Here is a 27080-nt window from a genome sequence, read left to right as displayed (position 1 = left end):
AGTGTCCACCCTTCTTTTAAATGTACTCTGCAGGCCACAACCACCACCACCACCACTCACATGGGTAACTCCTACTCTGATCTCCCTGTTCACTGTGCCTCCTCCCTTGATCATCTCTCCTGCTGCTGAACTCTTCAGGAATCCAGAACCTCCCTTCAGGAAGCCTGCTGACAACAGGTTCAGAACATCCTCCAGCTTCATCTGCTTGCCTTTGGTCCCTAGTCATAATATAATAATGAAACTAGAAAAGCAATCACAGAGTGCAGATCTTCACCAAGGTAGCTCAATTCTGATTATTATCAATCAGTTAATTAATCAATGGATCACCATCAAAATCTAACTGATTCCATGTTCACCCAATTCTGACCTATCCTGAAAACTTAATAATAATTTCATCATACTTTTTGAGAAAGGTTGTTAACTAACAAACCAACAATGTCAAATATATTATATCATTTGCATAGACAATTTAGTTAATGTCTCTCTTTTATGTTAAAAGGAATTTCATAAATGAACATCTATTCAAGCTTTAGGCAGGCTTCATTTTATGTAATCAGAGATCAGACTTAAATTCTTATAGGAAGATGCAGAATTTACAATGAAAGTAAAATTGAAATGTATTCAGCCACTTTTGAGAAAAAATACTGCAAATTTGTATACCAAATATTTGCCATGAGAAAAAATTTGGTTTTAATTGAAAACTTATCAGAATAAAACAGTTTTTATCTCTTTCATCTAAAAAATGTAAATGTATCATTACATCTGTTCATCATTCAATATCATTGTATTCTGTAGTGTAGAAAGCTGACAAATGTGACACTTTATCATTTAAAACTCAGCTTATATTATTATTATTATTATTATTATTATTATTATTATAAGTAGTTTTTATTTACCCTGTGGCTTCGCTGTGAGTGCAGCCTCCAGCAGACGGCCAAGCAGTTCCGCCACAGAGCAGCGGACATCATAGTTGGAGCCATCCAGGGCACGGAAACACAGCGAGACCACCGCCTCTGTCTCTGTGGTGTACATGAATGGAGCTTCATGGACTAGTTCTTCCAAACACTAGAATATGAACAATATCTTATGAGAGCTAGAAAAAGTCAGCATCATTAGCTGAATATGTTCAATAAATAGAATTCAAAATACAAGTTGTAATAAATTTATTTATTTTTGTAAGGTACAACTGTTGCGACATAGTAGTTTCTTGTTTAAATTTCTGACACTGAAACAAAAGTAATTTTTTTTTCTAATTCAATATGACACAGCATCTCAGAAGACCAATAATAAAATATATAAATACCCAGCAGTCAGTCAAACTGGATTTATTATAACATCTTACCTTGGCAGCAGCACACCTGACGGTCATGGACCTGTCTGTCATACAGGATTTGGTGGCCTTATAGATGTCTTTGTGGACGCCACAAGCTGCAGAACCAAGCCCTTGCACCACTTTCTGCAGTGTGACCATAATTTCACAGCGACCTGTAGACTGTTGTAAAAAAGGACAACAACTTGAAATATTTATCAAAATACATAAATGCTTCATAATAAACAGATAAACATGATGCATTATTTAAGAACACATGCAGGCAAAGTGCTAATAAACTTATATTTGCTTTGTAGACTTGATTCATATAATATTAATTTATCTTTTCTAAACATGTGCCATGTAAACAAATCTGTATCATTTCAGAGAATTTTTGAGCAGTAGCATCTTACATGGATATCAAATGATTTGATTATTGTTTTTTTTTGTTCTATGTATATATTTTTTGCTATTTCTGGTAAAAAATGATAAAAACCTCAGCATTTTTCAAAGCCTTGATGAGCAACTGGACTGTTTCTTCAAATGACCGTCCAACCATCCTTCCAAGCTTCTCATACATTCCGCCAATACAGGCAATGGCCGCCCTGAATGATCACCACATTTATCACCTTATATTGCTACCACAAGTAATATTATATATAAATGTTGCAGTTATCAATTCATCCCACAAATAAATCACAGCAAACCTGGTTTTTTGCTCTGAGAACAAGGCCATTAATTCTTAACTGACTATTCGGTAAGCACAGAGCTAGCGGAATGTTTCCTAAGACATCAATCATGCTTCCTATGGAAAACATGGTTAATATCCTTTACCCAGGTGGCTAATTTAAAATAATCGCGTTTTTTTTTCTAACTCACATTTACTCAGCACTTGGTCAATGTCAATATGTAACTACAGCAACATTCAGTGATATTATATGTGATTTTAACAGAAATAAGGTATGCAATAAATCAGTGTCTTGATCACAACTTAAATCCACAAAACTTCACGTCTACTTACAGGCGTGTTGGCAGGTAACTTGGGGAATCATCTTTATTTTTGATGATGTCATTGCATGTGTTTATGGTTTCAAACAGGGCAAATGTGTCCCCAACACTGAACAGAGTGGCCAGACATCTTGCCAGCAGTTTTCTGGATGGTGGACCATGGTTCCCACTGATCTGTGCAGTCAGCTGACTTATCAGCTTCTTCTGACTCTCCTTGATATCAGACTGGAAGGCAGAGAAATAAATGTTTAAAATTCCAGTGTATTTATGATACTTTAGGTCTTTTCCTTGCATAAGATGTGCTCATTGTGTATGGCATATGTGAAAAAGTTCCTTTTGCATCTTCTTAGTGTCTGACAAAAAATATTATACATTTTAATAAATTGTTATACTGACTCCATATCAGACTTAATCTGAAAGAAATATCATGTTATGAAGTAGCTCTTATGCAGCCTCTGAGAGAAAGATGTGCATCTGAATGAATCATTTCTGACTATAAAAAGTGCACCATGTCTGCTAAGACTTGAAGGAGGCAAGAAGCCAGCTACCTGGATAGAACCATAAGGAAGTTATCAGAGAGGAGAAGACTAAGGAAGGGCTAATGGTGAAAAACGAAAAAAAATTGTCTAAAAACACCTTTATCTTATACCTAGAAAGCCACCAGAACAAAAAAAAAAAAAAAAAAAATTAATGTATGTACACATAATGTTATAATGTTGGAAACTTAGGTGTGCAAAGAACCCAAAAACAGTGGTCTGCTAAAATAGATAGTTGAAAATATCAAGGTGTGATACAAAACTGCCAAGAGAGCTGGTACCATGTTGTGAAGCCACTATAAGATAGGTCTGCCAGGAATGCATTACATAAGAGAAACCAACACAAGAGGTGAGCCAAAACCAACTTCAAAGTAATTTATCCCGAGTAAACACTGGAATACCAAACCAGAAAGGCCACAGGAGAAATGAAATCTATGCGTCTGCTGGGCTAGACACCAACAACGCCAGAAACTGCACTGATGTTAGACTTAACATCTCTCAGAATTGTTACACACAATCATTTGACTCATCAACACCCACTGAAACTACAAATCAATTCTTCTGATACGTAGTCTGGCCTGCTACTTTCTCAGTTTCTATAGGTATAATGATCATTTCCGTAACCATTACACTTAGACTACTGGCATTGCATGCCACACTATATAGCAGTTTATTTATAGGGTATATTATAAACTATGGTGAAACACACCAGATACAGATAACTTTAGCTCAGTACTGCTAACATTCAGCAAGAAACACTGAATAGTATTTACCCATTAGGCAGTGAAAGATTGGCCACCTCTACATCTGAGCTGGGAATAGAGCAAAACAGGGTTTGCCAGGATTTTGAAGAGGGTGGCGGTGGGGGTGGGGATGGGGGGTAGGGGTACTCGGAATTTTACAAAAGCTGCCGAGCCATAAAACAGGTTGTTTTCTGCTCGATTAGGCCATCCAAATGACAGCTAGATGCTGCTTAAACCCTTAGAAAAAAATCTCACTGCTCGCAGCTAATATTTTATAATTGTGATCTGAAATGTGTACTTCAACAGAGCACATTGCTTTTTACTTGGTGTGAACCAGACAAGAAAGAAACAAGATGAGTACATTAAATATGGAATGGATTCCAAAGTAATTTAATAAAACTACCAATTTCTTTAAAGCAATCTTTAAACACATTAAGTACTCAACATAAAACGTGTAAATTTGGTTAAACTAGACTTATGCCAGACACTAATTAGATTTTTTTTAAAGTACACTGAACTGCATATAGTATTGTAATATACTTAAATGCATGTGTGGCTGCATGCTTCTAATATCTTCCATAAATTTTAAGACTAAACCTGAATATTAAATGGATAAATACCCTTTGTATGAGATCTATATTACACAATATAAACATTGTAAACAACTCACAGAAATATAATATACTCTATTTTACCATAAAAACGTCAGTTATAGCAATTATTCTGAAATCTTTGCTTGTCATCTGACCACATGACCTCAGTTGATGGCTATACTCTGTAATAATCTCTTAAGAGATTATTAAAAAAAACAGTTGTTATCCTTTTAATATATGTACCCAAGTAAGGAAACTCACCTTTTGAGCAGCAACTAGCACCTTGTCCAGGAATCTCAGCCATTCAAATATGAACACAGGTCTCTTGGTCTCCTGGATCCTCTGGAGAGCGTCTTCGTTGAGGAGCAAACTGTGAGCCAGCTCCATCACGCAGTGTCAGGCCACTGGAAAAAAAATCAATAGCGTGAGTCATCTACACAAAACCCTTTTTCCAATTCAATCTCTGTTCCATTTATCCTAACAGAAAGGTGATGTTGATTACAACAGAGCTCTGTCACAGTCCTCTTGATGTGTTTACTTTAACTGTACGTGAGGACATAGTGTTATAAATGTAAGTTTTGAATAATTAAAGAATCAGGCAAAAAACAACATGTCTAAGTACATTTGATACAAATGCATTTTGTTACTTTATGCTATTTGATAAATATATAATTCAAGTACATTTCATTTTCAAAATTACTACATGATGTCAAATAGGTTTAACATTTCAATGGAAATAATTTGAAGTATATGGAATCTGCCAGTGTTGGTACAGGTCAAAGAGATGGGTAATCAAATTATGATGATACCTGAGTTCACGCAGTGGTATGAGTCAATGCAACACTGTAGTGGGCAACAATTCAGTTAGGCCTCTCAAATATGTCACTTCCTAAGGTAACGCACGTTGTGTATTACTTAAGATATATATAAGCAAAGTTGGTTTTATTTCTTATTTAAAAAAGATTAAAGGTCATGCTAAAATGTATTTGTGTGAGAAAATCCCAAGATGTGAATTTGATATTAAGAAAGCAAAGGATGGGACTTCTCATGAAAAATCAATAAGATTAACTTTCTCCGAGTATAGCCTTTCTAACGATATATTCCAATGCAGTAACAGTCTCAGGCTAAAGCAAGCAACAGATTCTAATTTGATAAAAATATACCTTTCTAAAATGTTAAATGACACCCAAACTAAATACTCCAGCCATGTAAAAAAGTCTCAACTGCAAATCAAATTACCTTCAAACAGTGATACATACAACCAACGGAGCTCATCTTCTCAAATTTCTTTCATTTCCTTAAAGGTTGGTGCACAACAAAATAAGATGTTAACTTCAAGAGATTGGTAATCAAATTATGAAATTAAACAGGAGATCAATAAGCTTGAGGCCACCATAGCTCCATCATCCAATCCCACCAGACATGGTATATTACACGGCCTTGCTTCATGATGACAACACCAGCAATCAATATTCATATCAACATAATTCAGAAAAAAGATGAAAGAATTCTCTAAACATTCAACTCTATTTCCTATATTTTCTAAATGTCTTAATGGAGGCAACTTCTGAGAGCTTTGTAATATTTTCTTTATTTTTTGTAAACTGAGACATATTCAACACTGCTGGTTCAAAATATAAATCAAACCTTCCACACACAGACAGGGATTCTCAACATTTGAGAACTGCTCAGAAAACAGCAACCAAACATTTTAGGTAAAGATTTGCTGATTAAATTAGTATCTTGACTCATCCATATCCAATGCTGTGAGCTGTTTATCATGTTTAATTAATTTATGAACCATTCCATACCATTTTCCCCTTCATAGCATCTTCCCATAATAATGTTTTTTTTCGTATTTTAAGATGATATCTTACTTTTCTGAAGATGGAAGAAATGAAAATGGCAAGCAGTTTTGTGGGGAGAAATATTATGGAAAGAAAAAGTATGCTGAATGGCCTTTACAGTGACAAATTACAATAACATTTCACAAACTGTATATTTTGCACTATTCTACTATCTTTTTCCACACATGTAAATTGGACGTACCAAAAACCTTTTCAAGATGTATGTCTAGATTTAGACAACTGATTATACTGAGATTTGATTCATACATGTGACATTGGTTTAAATAGAAACCTAATAATGTAAACAAATTTAAAATCTCTGGGGTCCTGTAGATAGAACACACCGAATATTTTCTTGACAGGTCAAATTTCACTGAATGTGTATTAGGAGTATTTAAAATGACTTGTTCACAACACATAAAACTGTAGTTACATCTATCAGATAAAATAACAGGAAAGGCAGTTGGTACTTTAAGCTATCATTCTTGCATGTTTACTTCACTGATGTTACAAATACTCATGCCACATTTTTAATTGCAAAACCTAAACCATGGAATGAAATCAATTATTTCTGATCACTTCTGGACACAGTAACAAAAGATGGTCAGATGAATAAGTAACTTTCAGAAAGCTTTATAAAGATTATAATTTGCTTTGTAATTAGTTAATATTAAGAATGCGTTAATAACAATGTTGTATTATTTTTCAAGTTAAATCCATTTCATTTAGCCATAATAAATGTTCTGTTTTTTAATATGTTAACTGAGGACTTATACAATACAAATTGAGTGAAGTACTGGTTAAATTTCAATATCATTAGGATGATCTATTACCATCCAATGTCATCAATGGAGTCTTTCTACATGTCCAGTCCCAGACATCACAATATGTACAATGGTTTATAAATAAATAAAAAATTGGCATATCATTAACATAAACACAATATATAATCCAACATTGTCTAGCTTATTACTGAAGTGACATTAATAGTGTGAAGTTTCAAGGAGTTCGTTTCATATATGGACCACATAGATCAACTTGGATATGGGTTTGTTAGAGTTCATAGGTCACTCCCCCTAATTCAGGTGCTTCATACACCTGAGCCGGTAGTTTAATTACTGACACAAATATTTCGGTCGTATAAGTCCTACGTCTTGCGTTAAACATGAATTTTTGTATTTTATCACATTTTTTTATCGGGATGAACATACTGACTTCACTGTTAATTCAGTGGTACATTATTGTACTTGTGTCTTACGGCAGCAAAAACATAGTCGTGATGTTGCACACAGATTTCTCTGGAGTCCAATTTCAATCTCGCAACAGACTATTCTCCATGGGCCACACATCTTTATCATACGCCATTTTCTTCGAAGTTATACTTACCACGTTTCTTGTTTTTAAGATCTGGAAACATTTCGTTGTGATTTAATGAACGGGTTGTTTTTCAATCTGCCAGATTTCTTCACCACACTTCCTCTGTGTAATGAGTAATGTGTCAGGGACTCGCTCTGAAACTAGGTCAAGAGGTTAAGACGCGGCTGATTTAGTTTCCAAATAAAGCATAATGATAATGATTTTTTAAACTTTATCTGCTTAAGACCATGGTAACATTATTCATTGATGCAAAATACGAAAACTTATCAAAACGTGATCGATAGATTTATAATCTTGGCTTTCAGAAACGAATCGATGAATAACTTCTTAACTCTGAGCATAGTACTTCCGGCCACACAAAAATATTTATCATCGACGCAGGTGATAGCTTATTATACATTTAGTGCCATATGCAATAGCCCAATGGTTCACCGGTTCTCTGGAGTAAGGAGAGAGGATAACTGGATTTCTTCAGAATCTTGTGTCTGAGGTTTCAGTTTCTCGTTGACGATGCGTTAGGGAACATTCGTGATTCATCCCGTCAGGCCAAGACATTTTATGACTAGAAAATGGATCTGCAGCTCAAATACGTCTTTTATTTGCTGAGAAGTATCCCAAAATATAAACTGCGTACAATTTATTAGCAATGAAAAAGCATCAGTAAACTTTTAAAGGTTTTCAATCCGAACTATGTGTATTAGTATATCAACATGCAATGTATAGGTAAATTTGCTGAAGGTTTTTACACTCACTTGTGTAAGAATAATTTACCTTTTATTTCATTTTGTATTCATATTTTACTACAGCTTTTTCTCATCATAAACTATTCTCATGCTGGAAATGTACAGCCTAAAAAAGAAAAATATCTCCCAGACTATAATGTTTATCACAATTTATCAACCATAAAGAGGACAGTAGAAGATATAGCTTTCAGAAATTGGGATTATATGAAACTTGACTATACACATCTCTCCAGAGAAGGCAGACCACAGCTACTGATCAGAGTGACAAACTTCACGGGCAGCACTTCTTCTAATATTCATGGCAGCACTATACCAGCCACAAAACTTAAAGTTCTTCTTTCATATGGTGAACATTCTAGAGAATTTCTGCCAGTAGAAACCTTGTTTTATTTTTTGAAGAGGTTAACAAAAGGTTTACGTGAACCTAAAGATTCACCTGAGGAAACATACTCCAGATTTATTTTAAGTCGATTAGATTTGTTTATCATAGTGATGGTGAACCCAGATGGCAGGAATTATGTGGAGAGGACGGGAAACTACTGCTGGCGGGGAACTAGCACAGGAGTAGATCTGAACAGGAACTTTGACTGGAACTATGGGGGGCCAGGGAGCAAGGCAGATAAGGCAGATGAAGAGTACAGGGGGGAGCATGCATTCTCAGGTAGCATTTGCAGAAGTGAATAACCTTTTCTTTTAATCTAACAGCAATTTGGTGGAATTGAAGTTCTTTTGCAAAGCTATTGAGTAGTTATGTATACATACAATGAATTGATAAACACACCTATATTTGTTGTGCTTAACAAATGTGACACTTGAATTTTTCACATCCTTTTTTTTATCTTTTTTTAAATAAGCTAGCAAGTTTTTCATTACAAATGTTCAGGAATTTGTTTATTTCAGAACCTGAAAGCCTTGTTTTCAAAGAACTTGTTTCAAGGTATAGATTCGATGCTTTTGTCTCTTTTCACTCAGGAATTCGGCAGATTTATGTGCCATTTGCAGGTAAGAATAGGAAGATGAAGACATCTCCCTACCCTGTTTTGTTGAATGGGGAAAAATTCAGAATGAAGCAAAATATTGTAGTTTTAAACATAAATTACATTAGTAACAAAGCAATTGTTTAAAGAAACGTAATACAGACTTTATTTCCAAAGCAAAATAACTTGGGTTTTAAATTATATTGCCTTATACTGTACCTTTCCTGACATTATATGTACATGATACATATAACATTGAGGCACTTTATTCTCTTTAGATACAAGATCCAAGTCCATTCATCGTTCACCAGAAAATGTAGCTGCCATGCTTCAGTTGGCTTCTAAACTCTCTCATTCCACTGCATACAAGTTTACTTATGGTGTGGCTAATAAGATAAACCAATATACAGCAGATGGCACAATATTTGACTACATGGCAGGAGTCAAAAAAGTAATCAATAAAAACTTTTTATGAAAAAAATACAAAGAAACTCTTATTTGAAAAATTCTTCATCGTTCAGAAAAATGCCAGTTTAAATGTGAAAGCTTTAATTGTAAATTGTGTGAATTTCAGGTTATAATTTTAATTTTCATTTCTTTTTGTTTAATTATATCTTGATTTAATGTGTTTTTTAGGTTCCTTTTTCCTTGGCAATAGAATTATGGGGAGAGGGGGATCATAAAGGTGCACAGTGTTTTGATCTTTTCAACCCACCTAGTCATGCATTACAGGTACATTATTCATGTGGCAATTATTTGCTATTTAGCATTTATCAATTATCTGGTGCATGTACTGTATTTATTGTCAAGTCATTGTGACTATTTAAAAAAACCTTGCAGTTTGTGGGTTTTAATCCAAAATGATAAGGGAAAGATAAAGAATGTCTTATTTATTAGGCCAATGAAATAAATTTAGTATTTATTACTTCCAGGATGTTGTTGAAACCTTACAACCAATGTACAAAGCTTTATTTACATATTTAGTGGATTGGAAAGATAGGCAGATGTCTCTGGAACTAGGAGTAGAGGTGAGGTTAAGACTTTAACAAATATAAGTCAGATAAATATTTTTCGTAAGTTTTTAATCAGTTTTTGATATAACTGTGAAATATTTATAATTAATTGCAGTAATGTTATCCATCAAATTCATTTCTGAGCACCCCAGAAAAGGATAATCTTTGTTTGGTGAAACAACTTCAAACCTCATATATAATAGCTTTTTAACAATCATTATCAGCATTTAAATGATTGTCAATCAGCTCCAGTTCCTAGCCCAATCACTCACATTTGAATAACCTTGCACCAGTTTCACAACTGCTATTACTTTTACATCTGTATTGGCAAATCACACTTGAAATCACTTCTAATTCCAGTTATCTTAATATGTGTGAAGTCCTGGTCATTTAAAGCATTGATATCATTATCTTTTCATTCCAGTTCCTTGCCCCATCTCTCACACTTGGATATGTTCTCCTGGTCGCTGTGATAATAGTCACATTCATAGTGGCTGTGTACAACAGGTTACCACCGAGCCTGAGACTAGTTCCAAGACGACGAGTTGTCAGTCTGAAGACTTTAAGCTCAACATTCACATCTTTAAAGCTTACTTAAAAGTACTCATTTTAAAATCATTCTAAGGGAGAAATTGAATTAAAAGTCATATAAGGACTGTACTATGCACATTAAACACTAAAATGGAAAATGTATTTAACTTCAAAAACTCAAATGTTATTTTCAAATTGGCATTAAAATTTCTTCCTAATACATATTGCAATGGTATTTTAGTAGCTATTTTGTTACACAGTGCAATTATGTTTAAGAGCCCACTACTCTAGTGGCTTTTGCTGTCAGTTTGTACAGCATTTAAAACATTGACAAAGCATATGTGGCAAATACCTTGGTTGTATAAAAGACTGCAATAATACACAAACACTGAATTGTTCAATAAAATATTTGCTCAAAACTTCTCCAGCTTTTAAGATTTTCCGTTCTTTATCCCACAAAACCTTTTAATTTAGTAAGTCAGATCTGTGGACGCTAGTCCTACAGTCCAATTTTACTAGAGCAATCTGGAGTGCAAATGGTAGAATTTAAGCATCAGGATTGTTTTAAGTTTGTGCTGAGGATTATAACCAACTTGGAAAATCAATACTCTTTTTAAAAGAATGGAAAAATAAATACCACTGTAAAATTTAATAATGTTGCAGGTTTTTGTCGTCCTGGGCCCAGTTTTATAAAGGACGTTTAGCACTAGCCAGTGGATAAGCCTAACCAGTGGATAAATTCCCCTAACACCCATTAACTAAAAGATGGTTAAAATGTGTTTTATATACAGTCTTCTGACGGAAAACAGCCAATTAGTTAACTGGCCAGTGTTTAACTGGATTGAATAATTATTTACAGGTCAGTTTGCTAACAGACTATTTAGGTCTGGTTAGAGTTAAACACTGGTTAGTGCTAAACGTCCTTTATAAAACTGGGCCCTGCTGGTTATTGCTTTGGCAACTTTTAAAATAATATAAAACCCCAGTCTTCAAAAATATATTTATTGACTTGACATAGCACCAGTTGATTTATTGCACAATGAATATGTAAGAAAGTCATGCAAATATTCTTTTTAAATTTATAGTCAGCCATATGGAGATCTTAGGTCTCCAAATATACTGAAATAATTTCTTCTTCAATGTTCTCTACTGGGCAATAAATGCAATACACCTCTTACAGAGGCAAACCCTATGTGAGGAAATGTTCTTGTATCAATTGAAACATTAACCTGGTGTATTAAGATACATGTAACCTCACACCATTTTCAGCACTTACTGCGAAGTTGATATGTATAATGATACCATGATTTTAAAGTGCCACAAGAAAGGTCTGATTATGTATTTTTACATTCAGATTAGTTAACAATTCCCCAGTTGACTTCCATTTAAGTCAAGTGATCACTTGCTTGTCATCTGTAGGTCAAAATGGTGGTGTAAATAATGATGTACTTGGGCAGCCTTGTTGGCTGACATCCTCCCTTTCCACTGGATACTTATGATGGAGCTGTGATGTTAGAAAAAAAAAATTAATTAGTACTTAGATTTGTAATGTATAACAAAAATTAACAGAACAATTTGAATTATTCCTTACCCAAAATACCTATATAATTATTAATATGCCTCTAAAAAATATAATATAAAGAATTATTAAGTTACAAAAATTTTTTATTAGAAGAAAGTAACTATATCTATTACTTTATGCAGCCTTATTAACTTAGCTGATTAATTCAATTATGTATATTTTCCATCTGAGATTGGTGTCCGCATTCCTCTTCATAGGTTCTGTGAATTTCTACTTACCTATTAACAAGTTCAGTGAAGCTTTTGAAGCCATGGCACAAGTTGAGAGCCTCAACATAGTTTACAGCAGGCAGTGAGAGATACAATTTCAGCAGCTGTTCTTGTCGTCTGCTGAGGTCAGTAGGTGCAGTAATACTCATCTCTTTCTTGCCTTCTTGCTGTGAGAGCAGGGCTAACAGTTCTGCAGATTCCGCTGAAAGAATAGCCAAGTTTCATAATCAGGAGTAATCTCACTGTATAACTGTCCTATACCTAGACTATATATATTTTAGTAATGCAGAAAAGAATGAGAGATGCTACATGTGACTAGTTGTTGATTAAATACATGGTTAAAATTGAATTGCTATTTTTTCCATTTCATCAGCATTTGAGCAGCCCAAATTCAAAAGTTTTAAAAATAAAATCATGTTAGAAAATTCACAATAAGTATAAAGAAAAATGGAACTTCTGCACAGACCTTGTGATTCACTGAAAAGGACCTTGATATGTGTCTGGGCCAGATAAGCAAGCATGCTGTCAAAATATTTACTGTGAATGCTGAAATATGAAAAACAGTGTTTATAGCTACCAAAACAAAACTGACATGTTTATTGAATCTGCTTGATGTGTAACTTTATAGATATTGAAAGGTCTTACCAGTAAAAATGGGCAATATCATTTGGTGTCTTAAAATGTAACGGTCCACTTCATAATGAAAGATTTAACACACATCAAGATAGGAGGTAAAAGTTTACCCTTACAATGCATTGTCAACAAAAACACTTCAGGGACAGAAATTTTTGTCCTTTCTGAGGTTTTCCTCCATTTTATATATAAAAGAAAGTTTAGAACACAGAAAATATACATCAATTTAATCCAAATAAGAGACCAGTGTTGTACCATGGAAGAATGTGACAGATGGTATGATTAATATCTTATTATGTGCTCTGCCAAAAATATCCCTTACAAAGTTTTAGACATCTTCTCTTCCCCAGTTTTAACCCTGTCCTTCTCCAGGATGACCACTGGTCTATCATACAGAGTGGTCAGTCGCTTGACCCTCTCCACCAACTTGGCTCTGTGGGCTCCATTGCCAAAGTCTGTAATCAGCAAAGTAATTTGATAACAAATAGGGTTTTGATACAATGGAGTGTCAACATAGTATTGGAGATAATTAGTTTTTCCAATTTTGAATCTGGAAATAAAAGACTGTTGTGAATTTTGTGACCTTTTAATGTATCTGCTTTCAAACACTGATTAAACAGACATTTGTATCAACTAACTGAAATCTAAAATGGAAACAATCTGAGTGCAATATTATATACACATAATACTGCATTCAGATATATAAGATATTTAAGCAACAGAACATATACCAGGCATCTCTTACCAGACCAGGTTCTCCTCTCCACCCCCATCCTGTTACTGACCACATAGTCACAGCCCTGGAGTTGCCTCACCACTGCATGGACATTGTGCTTAAGGCGCAAGTCTGAGACCAAGTCCTAGGATTAAAATGCATATTTAGGTTTCGCCTTCAGTTAAGACAAAATCTCCGATACTTTATCTGATACAAATAATAGAAAACTCACTTTAGACCCTTCACTGTCATATGCTGATATTTAAAAAAGATGTACTAAACGCTTAAAATTCTCTCAAAGCCTTCACAAGTCTCCTGCCGTACCTGGGCGCCACTGATTTCCTTAGAATCCACAATTATGATAAGCTTGCCAGGTGGTCTCTTCTTACACTACAGGGAAATAAAATAATCCATCTTTTTCATTTCAAACACCATTAAAATATGACATCACCATCATCATCATTCCTCTTCGTCCCATGTGGGGCGAACTTTAAAGTTTAAAAGTTAATAAGAAATACAGGAAAAATTAGCTATTAATGAAGCTCTCATTATTTTCTATACTTAAAAAGCTTACTGATAGCAGTAAGAATAATACTGCATCTAGAAATGCATTGACCAATGCTTTTTCTGTATTAAACATAAAGCAACCTTCTTTCAGTTTCTTTTTAATAAGCCTTTCAAGTAATGCAAAATAAAATGTTATTAGTTACCCCAGGACTTGTGACCAGTTGAAAAGGACTCCTTTCCTGAGGAGGAGGAGATGATATGCTGTTTATTGTCTCGGACTCCTTGGGATAAGACAAACTTACTCCTGGGTCAGATTTATCTGGAGGACGTGTCACACTGGTCTCAGAATCATCAAAACTAGACATGGCTGCCTGCTGCTTTCTTTTCTCTGCCAATTTTCTCTGAAACTCTTGTTGTTTTTCCTTCTGCTTTCTTAGCCTCTCTTGCCTTGCTTTGTCAACTGCAGACTGACAGTTTGCTGTAAATGTATCTGCAGTTGATGTACTACCTGTGCTAGCTGTACCTAAAATCGAGTCTGTTAAAGCTTTGGACTGTCTTGAAGTCAACGATGAGACTGTTTCCTTACCAACATGGTATGTCTGTCTTCTCTGCTGGCATCTTTCCAGCAAACTTGGTGTTTTAAAAACATCATGTGCTTTCATTTTCTCATTTTCAGAAAATGTATGAACCCTTGTTACTATAGGGATGTGTGGTTTAAATGGTGATTTATTTGCATTTTCCGCATGTGTCCTATATGAAGTCATTGCCTCAATCTGATCTTCTTTTGGAGCATTAACCTCCTCTTCATCACTGGAACTTATGTCCAACTGCATCACTCTCCGCCGTTTTGGGACAGTGACTCTTCCAACATTATCCTTTGAGGTTTTTGTACCCCTTTTTGTGGTCCTTTCCTTTTCAGTTGCATCATCATTCAGGAGAAAAGAATCTTCCTCTGTCAAGGCTGAAATAATAGAAATGTTTCACAATAACATATCAAAATGTATATTTTCCATGTAAAGTATGAGAAAATTTCACATACAAACATACACCCCTCTCTTCAAAAAAGAACTGGTATGACGTGTCAATCATTTTGCATATTAAAAAATATCAGATTTGCTTCTTTCTGTACTGTTCACCTATGTAAAAAGTCTTCACATAAAACATAAATTAATATGACATGAGAAGCTAATATCCAATTCCTATTAAAAGCATGTCATTTTCTGAATGTCCTATTTTCTACCTGTGTCTTCAAAATCACTTCCAACACAGAAGCTGTCCTCCATGTATTGTGACTCCTCTTCTTCCTTTGCTGGCATCTGTGAGTAGACATTGATATCAGGGCTGTGGTCATACTTCAGCTTGTATCTGCCCAGTGTAGGACTACGTACAGACTTGAGATACACAGCATGCATATCAACTGAATCTATGGGAAGAAAGTTAACAACAAGTTAATAACTAAATGTTATCATACAAAGACATTCAGCCTAATCTTCACCAAAAAAAACACAAGTTCTTAATTTATGACATTTAACACAAGATGCCACCAAGTATATTCCCTTACCATTGCAAGGAGCCTGGGTACACTGGGAGGCATCGTTTATAAAACTTCGATCATAGCAGTCCTCCTCCTCTACATCCTCATCACTGGACACATGTTCTGCCTCCTCATCACTGAGGACTGCTTCCTCATCCAGGAAACCTTTGGCTGCTGACTGGATTTTCTGCAAGTAAAACTACATCTTAACATTTTCTGTCCTCTCATATAATACAACTGACCGATTTTTGTCTAATTTCATAAACCCCTGGCTGGCAGCATTTTCTATACACAACCCCATTCAAATAACTGTTCTCCACCACAACAGAACAGACACATTTTATCTAATACTATAGGTTTATATTTTGATAAAAAACGTGTATTTTTGTTATAACAGTGTTCATTATTTGTCTATCATGTGGTATTTTCTGATAAATAAATGTGAATATTTGAAGCAATGCTGCTATATTAATATTTATATAGTAAAAACATCCTCACTTTTTTGTGTTTCTTCTTTCCTGACTTTACTGGAATATTTTCTGGTTTCTTAAATTTTTCTTTTGTATCTGGAACACAAAAAGCAAGAGACATTTTGGTCAAATTTTACTACAATACCAAACACTTTAAATACAAAACCTACACAACACTTAATACACAATAATTTTCTTTTTTTTTTTTTTTTACAAAAAACTGGGATCAATACTGGAAGTAACAACCAGGTGAAATATTTTTACTTTTTTGAGACACCTTCTCAGAAAGTGAAGTACTTTGACTTCCCTGAGATATAAAATATCAGGAATGTGTTATGGTGTTCCAGACTGAGATGGCATGGACATGTAAAAAGGAGGAGTGATGACAACTGGGTGGAAAGAGTTTCAGACATGCTGAAAACTTTTCAGAATGGCCGAACATTTGGACCGGCAGTAATGAAAAATTTGCCGGACCGAATGGATTTTTGTCGGACCAAAAATCACCCCATTCGTTTGAGACAGATACTACCGGTACGATTAGGGTAGCTTACTTTGTGAATGTGATAGGTTTGAAATGGAAGGGAAAAACACTTTGGGTTTTATATAATTTTATTAGGGAAGTATGTCAAATGATAACTGTAAATTCAAAGTTGCGGCTCTTAAAACTCTTGTCAGACCAAGTCCAATTTTTTATACCAGTCCAGACAAATTTTCCCATTCATGGCCAATTTCAGCATGTCTGGAGTTTACAACAGAGTTTGAGGTGGAGGGAAAGAGATCTCCAAGTAGACCAAGGGTGACTTGGAAGGAGGTAGTTAACGCAGACAGAAGACAGACACAAGCTGAAGATACAGATCCGAGGAACAGACAAAAATGGAGGAACTGAAAAACCGAGATGATGATTTGAGACACCTTCTTGGAAAATTGGTATAAACATTATCCAAAAGTAAGACATTGAAAATGAAAATGATTAGTTCAGTGGACTAGCAATGAAGGGTCTGGAGGCCCTTATGAGGAGAACATCCAAGAAAAAATTGCCTTTTCAATTCAAATCAGTAAAAAATTGTCTGAAAGTCGACCAATATTTAGACTAAAGATCTTTTGTAAAACAGGCCCACACTGTTGTTTCTCTCCTGGTTTCCACACCCACCTTGGAAATCATCATCATCATCTACATCAGTTGAGCTGGACAAAAATGCCAGCTTATTGGGCTTACTGCCTGACCGCTTGACCACTGGAGATTCTTCATCAGTCACTGCATCACAGATCTGTAAAAATAAAGGTGCAGCAATGACATTCTTCTCATACATGTAAATAAGGCCATCATTAATGCAAATCTGACCACTATTGCAAATATCAGACCACAGTAAACACACAGATGAGTTGCATTAACACTGGGGTGACCTGCATTAGCAACTTATGATTTTGTCAATCTCAGATTCTATGTAAAACCCTTTTATATATTACACCTTGATGATAAAAAGTTCTTGACAAAGGTGAGATAAAATTTACAAATTACACTTTACCTTGCTTCTACTTGGGAAATGCTTCCTTTTGGGAGGACTAGGACTCCACTCAGTATCTAATTAGAAGAAAAAATAAACAAAATTAGTCAATCTCCTGAAATGTGCATTAATTAGTTTATTAGTGTTCAATTTATCTATTTATGATGTTTCTTCCACATTATAATAACTGTATTGACAAATGATAGAATATCTATCTATAAAAGAATATCTCTACCTGACTTGACTTCTTGGGACTGGATCATCAGCACTTTCTTCCTTTTTGTCCTTACAATAATTTCTTCTTCTGAATCTGAAGAGGCTTTTATAGGGAAAAAAATATAGACTCTTGTTACTGTACATGTAGATGAAAGGATGCTTTCTACACAAAACATTTTACCTATTTATTTTATTGATACAATAAGGCGTAAAATAACAAAATAGAAAATCATTTAAATCACACACCAAAACAAAAAGTAATTGTTAACAAAAGTTTCTAAAACTTACATTTCACCAAATGGCTCTGTGGGGATACCACTGCCACTGGGGGACCGAAGACTATGTCTGCTGCAGGACTGGAAGATGGCGCCACCAGACAAGATGGATCAGCTTTCTCCAGGCTACGACTCTTTCTTTTAAGTGAAAATTTAGATCTCTTGCATGGCTCCTGGGAAAAATCTACTTTTGAATCCTGTTTCATTATAGTACTGCTATATTTTTGTGATGATGGAAGCAATTCTTGGGAAACAATCTCATGATCACCTCTTTTAAAATGTTCATCAATATTCTTTGTTTCAACATTTTTTTCAGCTAAGTTCTTGACTGCTGTACCAAAATGTTGACTACTGAGACCAGTAGGGAAGCCCTTTCCAAGCCTGGTAGCCATACTTGACTGCAATGTCTGTACCAAATGTTCTGGTGATGGTGGAATAACATCGTCGTCATCAAGGTCTGAATCATCCAGCATATCAAACCCAAGATCAAACTGGGGTTCTGAAGGTTCCAAATCATCCACGTTCTCTTTATCAGTGAAATTAACTTTGGGTTCAACATCTTTAAGTGCCCATTTCTCATCTTTTTGGACAACACAATGTAAATCATTAACAAGTCTAGTTTTGTTACCTTCCTCCCCATGGTTACCTATGCTCTGGTGTCCTCCAACCTCAAAACTGTCATCCACTGCCTTCAAGGCCTGTGTGAAAGTGAACTGTGAGGTAGTGGCATTGTGTGATTTGGAATGATGAGTTGGTGTACACACAGCAGCCAAGAGATCATCCTCATCATCATTGAAAGAAGCATGATACAAGTTAGCTTGCTGGTCTTCTTTTAGTGGAGTGCCTGGTGCACAACTGCTATTTTGTTTCACTCTGGTCACAAATTTGTTAATAACAATTGGGGTGCTTGTTCTGCTTGCCTGCCCGTCACATGAAAAATGAGGTGCCTTGACTGAAATATCTGGTGATAATAATTTGTTATCTATCAAACTATTTGTAGCGTCCTCTTGCTTTTTGTCCTTCCTGTCCACAGTGGCAGTAGAACAAGACTGTGGTTTTAGAGCACTTTCTAAACTTCCACTGGCACTTTGTTCAGAACTTGCTTTTGCATGGTTAACATTAGTGGTCAGACATAGTAGATTATTTGAGAAGTCCATACTGTTTGAATTATCACCTTCTTTGTTAAATTCCAGGTCATTTACAAATTTCTGCTGAAAATGAGAACTGGACTTTTTCTTTAGTAATGAAGGTTTACAAATACTGTTTTTCCTGTGTTCAATTTTGCCCAAATTATTGTCACATTTCTGGTCAGTGACATTAACATCAGTTTCATCAGTAAATAGATCACAAACACTGAGATCAAAGTCAGCAGTTTCCTCTTGGGGTAGACCTTCCCAACAGTCTCTGTTTACATCCAGAACAGACTTAAAATCAGAAAACTTACTCTTAGCTTCAGAGCCAAGTATTTTAGTTTTAACTTCAGATATGTTACTCAGTGGTTCTGATATTTCATTTTTAAGTTCAGAATTGGAGATCTTGGTCAGGTTGAAGCCATTATCATTTTCTGATGGCAACTCATGTGACCAGTCACTGGGAATTCTGAGATCAAACTCTGGTTCTGAGATTTTAGTATTTTTGTCTGAAGCAGAACTCATTTGCAGTCCCCTGTGCTCTTGTGATTCTGAAGATCTAATAGGTTGTTTACTGGATTCTGCAGAAGCTGTTTTCCCTACAAGCAATGGAGACTTACAGTCTACTTTTTTATCCCATGCATTGCTCCAGTCATCTTCCCTCTCCTCCATCACACCTGGTAGATCTGATTCCGTCACCTCTACTTTCTCCCTCTCCCACTGATCTATCAGGTCCAGGACATCTACAGGAGACAACTGTTCCTTGTGTTCCATGTGAGAGAATATTTCCCTCATCTCAGCCAGAGAAGGAGCGGGTTTCACCTTTGACTGAGATTTCAAGTTGAAATCCTTATGCAAAACAGTTTTTGGATTTGTGAAGCACTTCTGAGAGTAATAAAATGGGAATAAGTCAGCAGTGTCATTTTCCTCTTCAGTATTTACACCAGACTCTTCTTTATTGTTGTCATGATCAATGTTAGTTTCATTTTCAGACTGGACAGAGTGCATCTCTGGTTCAATTTCAACATCATGATTCTTATGAATGTCTCCTTTTTTACAATCAACATTTACTTGGATATTTGTCTGATGTACATCTTCAATGAAATCTTCCCTGTCACCACCATTAATGGCAGTTATCACTGAAACAGTTTCAACTGATTTCCTCTTTTTTTTCTTCCTCTTTGCAGGTGCTTCTCCCTCAATGCTTCCTGGCCTTTTGGAACAATGAGGCACTTCCTTCACAAGGGAACCCTTCTGGGCAGACACTGTTGATTTCTTGTTTCCCCTTTCTTTGAATTTTTCATCCCTCTTGGAAATACTGTCAGCCTCTTTGGCTCCAGAGGATGACTGTTTTGGCAGATTTCTGTCATTTTGGTCCGCCATTTCGTCCTCCATGTTCACGTCAACCAGCACATTAATTTGTTTTGCACCAAATCTTGGAAGATCACTTTCGCTGTCTGACTCAGTCTCAGAGCTGAACACAGGCAGATTTTCACTGCGTCGCTTTGATTTCATCTGGTCACCCTGGACCTTTTTATTGCCCGTCTTCTGTGCTGTCACTGGAGCACAAAACTTCAGTATGCCAGTGTTCTGGTCATTAGGTTCTTTCAGGATGTCATCTTCATTCAGGTAAGTCTCCATTTCCAATCCATAGACATCTTCATCTCCTAAAGTGGCTGTAAGAACAGAATGAATTATTGCTTGACTGCTTTAACAGTAAATATTAACTCATTTATTAAAATTATATACACTATTTACTACTTTATTTCACACAGTCAGCATAATATCTAAGATTTAAAAGACTGCCTTGTTAATTTTTCTACTCAGTTGCACATATTTATAAATAATTCCAAGAAATAACGACTACATTTCTTTTTCATATATTTATAAAATTCGCAGTTCTGAAATAATGATATTATTTAACATGTGGCATACCTTGTAGTTCACAAAACTGCATCAGCTCCACGAAGTCTTCTGTGGATGATGAATGGCCAGTGAGATGACTATGCTGCTTCCTATTCTGCCATGGAATCCACTCTGACAGGGACAAGGACCTCTTCCCTGATAGTCCCTCCTCCGTCTGCAAAATAAGTCCATTTACATTCTTAACCAAATGATCTAAAGGCATACTTATATATATATGTTATGATATAATATATCTAGTAATCATCATCATCATCATTAAGTATGGTATTTGTTTGGTCATAAATTCATCACATTTGTGAGTTGATATTTTTCTCAATCTTGGACAGCTTCCTTCGCCTCTCTCCCGCCCTAAGGCCAAAACATAGTGTTCTTTAACCAGGTCTAGTAACACTATTTTATTCAAACCTCCTTTTAAAATAAAATTTAAACCAAAAAAAAAAGTACAGCCTTAACAGACTAAGTCAACAGAGTAAGTCAAGAATAATACCCAATATCTTTGATATCAAAAGTTACAATGTGCAGACTTGAAAGTCAGCAGGACAGTTTGAGTGTGGAAGATCAGTTAACTTTTCTCACCTGTGCCCTGCATCCAGGTAAAGTAAGAAATCGAGAGGTAGGAATGACTGGTGTTTCACTGTCTGGCAGCTTGTAATGAGCTGACCAGTAGGAAAGTTCTTCATCTGTAAGCCCGCCATCTTTAGAGGTCTTCTTCACTGATAAAATATACAGCAATGTGACATACAGCTTATTTGCTACTGGTAAAATGATACTGATATGAGAAAATGTCAAATCAATTCTGGTTATCATATGTATCAACAGTTAGCAAAGATAGGGTGCAGCATGCACAATGAGGAATCAGTATGGAATATGGAAAATAAGGGAACAAAAATGATACAATTTTGCTGTATCATTTTTAAACGTCAAAACATCAACCCCTTAATTTACTCACCTAAACCTCCCAGCATTCCTGTAACTTTCTTCTGCCCACCACCACTGCTCTCTCTCCTTCCCTTGCTACTTTTATTGAATGTCTTGCTGACAGTGATGTGCATCTTGTGGCACTGGGGCTTCACACCCCTGGGGACCATGCGGGGACTGTGGGGATAAAACTTGAGGGTCTTGGCACCATTCATTATGGCTTTGTGGATACTGCGCTTGCTATATTGGCTCTGGTTGTAAATCTGATATGGAAAAATTTGCCAAGATTCATGTGACTGCAAATGATCAGGGGTTATTGTTTTAATATGTAATCTATATTACCTGCCCCACCTAAATGTTGAAAGTTTGAAAACAAAGACTTTTTGTTCTCTCTATCAAACCAATATTTTTCTTGGTTTAAATGAATATAGCTTAAGCCATTTCATTCAAAGGTTTGGTCAAACTTGTCACTTACATTTTCTTCTTTTCCTTCCGTCACAAGCATGACAATCCGTCCCTCCCGCTTGCGCCCAGTTCTCCCCATTCTCTGAATGAGGCGTATAGGACTCTTGTGAGCATCAAAACAGATGATAAGATCCACATCCCCAATGTCTAAACCTTCCTCACCAACACATGTGGACACCAGGGTGTTGTACCCTCCATCTCGGAACTGCTTCATTACCTGGCAGGGTAAAAGGAGAGACACATAAGATGAATGAAGTGAAATTGGTTTTCTGCACTGTGCAGTGATCTCATCATTTTGACTTGCAGATAAACAATTTATGATAGGTTTCACAAAAGTGATGTGCAAGTTATAAAAAAAAATAAAGTCAAACAAAAGTAACAAACCAAAATCCTTTCGTCTGAAAGATAAAGATTACCATTTGCCTGGATAGACAATGAGTTTAAAAGCTTACAGATAAAAGTAGTACAAATTCATGTGCCATCCCTACCCTAAGTTGTTCTTTTTGTGAAAACCCTTTGGTAGCTTTCCCAGCTGATGACTGTCCTATGAAGCTCATCACTCTCACTAGTGGCCTGTGTCTCTCCAGCATGTCATTGATCTCTTTCACACTGTCTCTGTACTGGGAGAATATCATGATGCGTGTGGCAGTGCTGTCTGTAAAATAATGAAATAATCTAGATATCCACAAAATAACAAGCATATCTAGTACACATAATTTTCAAATTTTGTCAGCCATTCTTTACCTATCATATCACACTATTCCTTTTCCCATTTACTAACTTCTGTCTTTCTTTTTATTTATATATAATTTGATTGACACTTGAAACTAAGATACTTTATTCTTGCAATAAAATTTTTGAAATATTCACCAACACAAAGGGAAAATGTCTTAATGTCTGTAATAGAGTAAAATTCCAACTTTGAAAGATATATACCATTCTGAAATTTCTTAAAGTGTTCCAGTACAACTTCCTGTAACTTCTCCAGTTTGGGGTGTCCTGATACAAAGGCAGGACCAAGTCCTGATTGGCTGGAACCAGACTGGGTGCCAAGGCTACAAAATAAAGAGAACAGCCTGTTAAAGGTTCTTAAAAAATAAGCAGTGAATAACATCAGACTTTAATTAGCTTATGGCTCTTTTGGCTTATGGTTTTCCAAAGACCGGTAATTTCCATAATGGTGATTTCATAATTTTTTCAGGCTCAAACACACTGTTTAGTATTCAAGATTTTTTTTGTAAAACCTGTGTGCATATATATAATAAATAAATTATATAGTCTAAAATTAGCATAATCAAAGTTAAAACCTTAAATGTTATTATTCTTTAACACCAGTGCCATAACATCCATAAATTAATGTCTGTATGTAATCCTCACTTAGCCTTAGGTTCAAACTTTTCCTCCAGCATCTCCATTATGGCGTTGAAGTCTTGGTTCCTCATCAGCTCACTGCGAGTTCTGCCATGTCCCTTTTCTCCACTGACAATACTCTTCAGGAACTGGTGCAGAGACCTCAGTCCATGCTGCTGCAGGAGCTCAAAGCCGTGATATAAGCTCATACACATTGCAAAGTCTCCCTCAACAATGCCATACTGATGTCTCTATAATACAGAGATGAGGGATAAAGAGCACACACAAAGCACTGCTTTTATTAAAGCAATTTTTTGATCACTGACTTAAGTTCTATATCCATCGCCAAACAAGAACCTGAGACCACAAGACAGAAAATGTAATAAACACTGTTAAAATTAATTTTAACTAAAAGTTTTGTCTAGTTTAAGGTTGTTTTAAAAAATAAGAATCGACATGTAGGAACTCAACAGAGTTTTCAACTGGTTTTGAAATAATATTATTTAGTGAACTTACTTGTAAATGTTGAGGTGGGTCCTGTCTGAACTGTTCCCTTGCTTTTAAAATCAGGAACTTTGACAAACTTGTTGGCTCCCTGTTATACAAAACTCTCAGTTTTACCAGCTTGCCAACCACAACACTCAGTATCTGGAAAATGTAAACATTTCAACAACATCATCACATTTAGTATGTAGTTTAAGATCAACTTTACAATACCACTTCACCTCACTTCCAGGGTGTAGCTCAACCATTTGCAAATTTGCCAATAATAATGTATTTCTGCAGTGGCTGGTGTTTTGCCTTCAATCACAAATTAAGGGCAACCTAAGGGAGAGACAAAATAAATTGTGTCGTATCCTGCATTTTTGCTACCTATTAATTACAAATGATTTGCTTTACTTATCAAATTTCATCTGACATATGGATTCACCTGCATGTATTTAGTCTTCACAGCGTCCAGCTCAGCTCCCAGCTTTACCACAATTTTCTCCACCTTTCTGTCATGTGCATATGCCTTGATATCAGCACTGTCCTCTGTTCTCAGCTCTATGTGAGACACAAGCAGGTTGGTCAGCACCTGCTGCACTGCCTGGGAGTATTATAATTTATAATACACACAGTTATATTCACTTTTGTCTATAGTTTGACATTATTTCAAAATTATTTAAAATATACAAAACCTTTAGTGTTTAATGATGAATATCACTTTTTTAAAACTTTAATTGCGTGGTAACCCTTCAACACCTACCTTGAGATCACTCCCTGGTGTGGCACTTAGGGCTAGAACACGGAAATCCCTGGAATACTTTACAAGCTCTCTCACCACCTGAAGGGAAAAAAGATTTGATAAAATCAATAGATTCAATTCAACATTTCAGTCCATTTAATATCTCAAACTGACAAAGGTTGCACAAAATAAAACCATTAAATTCAATTTGCTAAGTTTCAAACATAAACCTTCAATAATTCTTCACCTATAATAAAAAAAATCAACCACATAACCCACCTGGCAGTATGCATGGTTTCCAAGAGCTTTGTGAGCCTCGTCTACAACCAAACATTTGATGTCTTCAGCAGGAAAGGCGCCTCGGCTCAGGTCATTTGTCATCACCTGTGGGGTCAGATAGAATACACGCTTCTGGCTCCATGCTCGAAGTCTCTCCGGAGGAAGCATTGCACCTAGAAAATTAAAAAATAATATATTTATACCTTATTTACACTTCAAACTTAAATTTTGTATGTACAAATAAAATATTAAATTATTGTGTAATTCTTATTGTGTAAGTCTTGTGTAACTTGATTATAGTAATACTATTTTGGAAAGTTGCTGTAAAAATATTATATCTCCCAGTCCAATGCTAAGATTTACTATAATATATTCCAGAATGAAAATCAAAGTGTACCTGTCATAACAGCAGTATCAGTTTGAGGTATTCCCATGATATTATAACATGCCTCTATCTGCTGTGCTACCAGAGGTTTGGTGGGGGCCATGAACACTATCTTCCCCTCAGGGTACCAGCGGTAAAAGTTATACATCACTACAGCAGCAATGAAGGTCTTACCCAGGCCAGTAGGCAGAGCTACAAGGGTGTTTTTATACAGACATTGCTGGACGATATCATACTGGTATGTGCGTACAGGGTAGTTGGTGGGGTAGATCCAGAGCCTGCCAGCTGACATGTCAAAACCAGGTATCTCTTCAATTGAGGTATTATTGATGTCAGTCCTGGCCACATCTGTGTGCGAAGCATGGTCATCATTTGCACCAGAAATAGCAATATTAGTAATATTACCACAAGCGGGCAAAGGGTTTATGCATGTGGGTTTGGGGTCTGCCAAATCTTGTCCTGGTTGCATTTCCTTCAAGCTCTGTTCCATGGCCATGGCCAGTAACATGTCTTCTTCATCTTCACTGTCTAAGAGTTCCACTGTATCAACAGGATCTCCAGTAATGGTTCTCTTTGCCCCACTGGTACTAGCACTGCCACTGATACCAGAACTGGTGCTGGGCTTCTGTGAGGAACCTCTGGGCCTTGCCCCTTCACCTTTATTGCCCCAGCTTTGGAAAAGGGTCGTCTGCTTACTTTTACTCATAACTGTGATGTCATAAAACCAGTATCACTTCTAATAATCCATCTCATGCTGGGGTTTACGGGCTTAAACCAACAAAGTTGACCCTTTCAACACGCTCGGCCTTTCAACGTTCCTGTTGACTATGCTGTCAATTGCTGGCTGGACGCTTAAACGTTTGAGCGTCTCTAATTTTATAACTTTGGATACTTCTCTGAAGCAGTATACATTCATTGTAAAACTCGCCTACATACTGCGTTTGTCATCATACTTTATACAGAACAACAGTCAATAAATATGCAAAAATTTGCTCTGCACTGAGGCTTTTCCATGTTTATGGCCTCTCCAATATGGCGCATTTTGTGTCATATGACCCAGTTAAACCAATAAAAAT

At 35.9% G+C, this 27080-nt stretch overlaps 3 protein-coding genes across 5 annotated transcripts in view; 1 reads left to right on the top strand and 2 right to left on the bottom strand.

Moving 5' to 3' along the window:
- The window catches only part of LOC106151010 (HEAT repeat-containing protein 5B), a 28376-nt gene extending 20801 nt beyond the window's left edge, over positions 1-7575 (bottom strand). For both annotated transcript variants that reach the window (XM_013524067.2, XM_013524069.2), the window contains exons 1-7: positions 7423-7575; positions 4451-4593; positions 2331-2542; positions 1806-1914; positions 1343-1492; positions 897-1065; positions 61-218 (exon numbers count right to left, since the gene is read on the bottom strand). In XM_013524067.2, the coding sequence (XP_013379521.2) occupies positions 61-218; positions 897-1065; positions 1343-1492; positions 1806-1914; positions 2331-2542; positions 4451-4576 (924 nt within the window). In that variant the 5' untranslated portion in view covers positions 4577-4593; positions 7423-7575. The remainder of the gene's footprint in view (positions 1-60; positions 219-896; positions 1066-1342; positions 1493-1805; positions 1915-2330; positions 2543-4450; positions 4594-7422) is intronic.
- A 156-nt stretch (positions 7576-7731) lies between these two features.
- LOC106151008 (carboxypeptidase A1) lies at positions 7732-11100 on the top strand. 2 transcript variants are annotated; one of them, XM_013524065.2, is made up of 6 exons: positions 7732-8817; positions 9057-9158; positions 9412-9584; positions 9770-9865; positions 10066-10161; positions 10571-11100. In XM_013524065.2, exons 1-6 carry the CDS (start codon positions 8124-8126, stop codon positions 10742-10744), a joined length of 1335 nt encoding a protein of 444 aa, XP_013379519.2. In that variant the 5' UTR covers positions 7732-8123; the 3' UTR covers positions 10745-11100. The 2 variants fall into 2 exon arrangements, with proteins under 2 accessions (XP_013379519.2, XP_086863321.1); XM_087007195.1 differs by lacking the exon at positions 9770-9865.
- A 563-nt stretch (positions 11101-11663) lies between these two features.
- Positions 11664-27038, bottom strand: LOC106151014 (Fanconi anemia group M protein). The gene is made up of 26 exons (XM_013524075.3): positions 26017-27038; positions 25620-25792; positions 25362-25439; positions 25044-25202; positions 24629-24760; positions 24140-24363; positions 23699-23817; positions 23251-23417; positions 22773-22979; positions 22329-22560; positions 21956-22092; positions 21389-21533; positions 18337-21129; positions 18068-18151; positions 17854-17909; positions 17478-17595; positions 16356-16423; positions 15885-16044; positions 15564-15746; positions 14527-15284; positions 14141-14206; positions 13847-13961; positions 13424-13556; positions 12935-13014; positions 12478-12670; positions 11664-12181 (listed from the first exon to the last, which is right to left on the bottom strand). Exons 1-26 carry the CDS (start codon positions 26708-26710, stop codon positions 12076-12078), a joined length of 7380 nt encoding a protein of 2459 aa, XP_013379529.2. The 5' UTR covers positions 26711-27038; the 3' UTR covers positions 11664-12075.
- Positions 27039-27080: the final 42 nt, after the last annotated feature.

The sequence above is a fragment of the Lingula anatina genome, chromosome 2, assembly GCF_051362555.1.
Source record: "Lingula anatina isolate TDL-2025a chromosome 2, LinAna3.0, whole genome shotgun sequence".
In the NCBI taxonomy this organism is placed as follows: domain Eukaryota; kingdom Metazoa; phylum Brachiopoda; class Lingulata; order Lingulida; family Lingulidae; genus Lingula; species Lingula anatina.
This window is presented reverse-complemented; position numbering and strand designations above follow the sequence as displayed.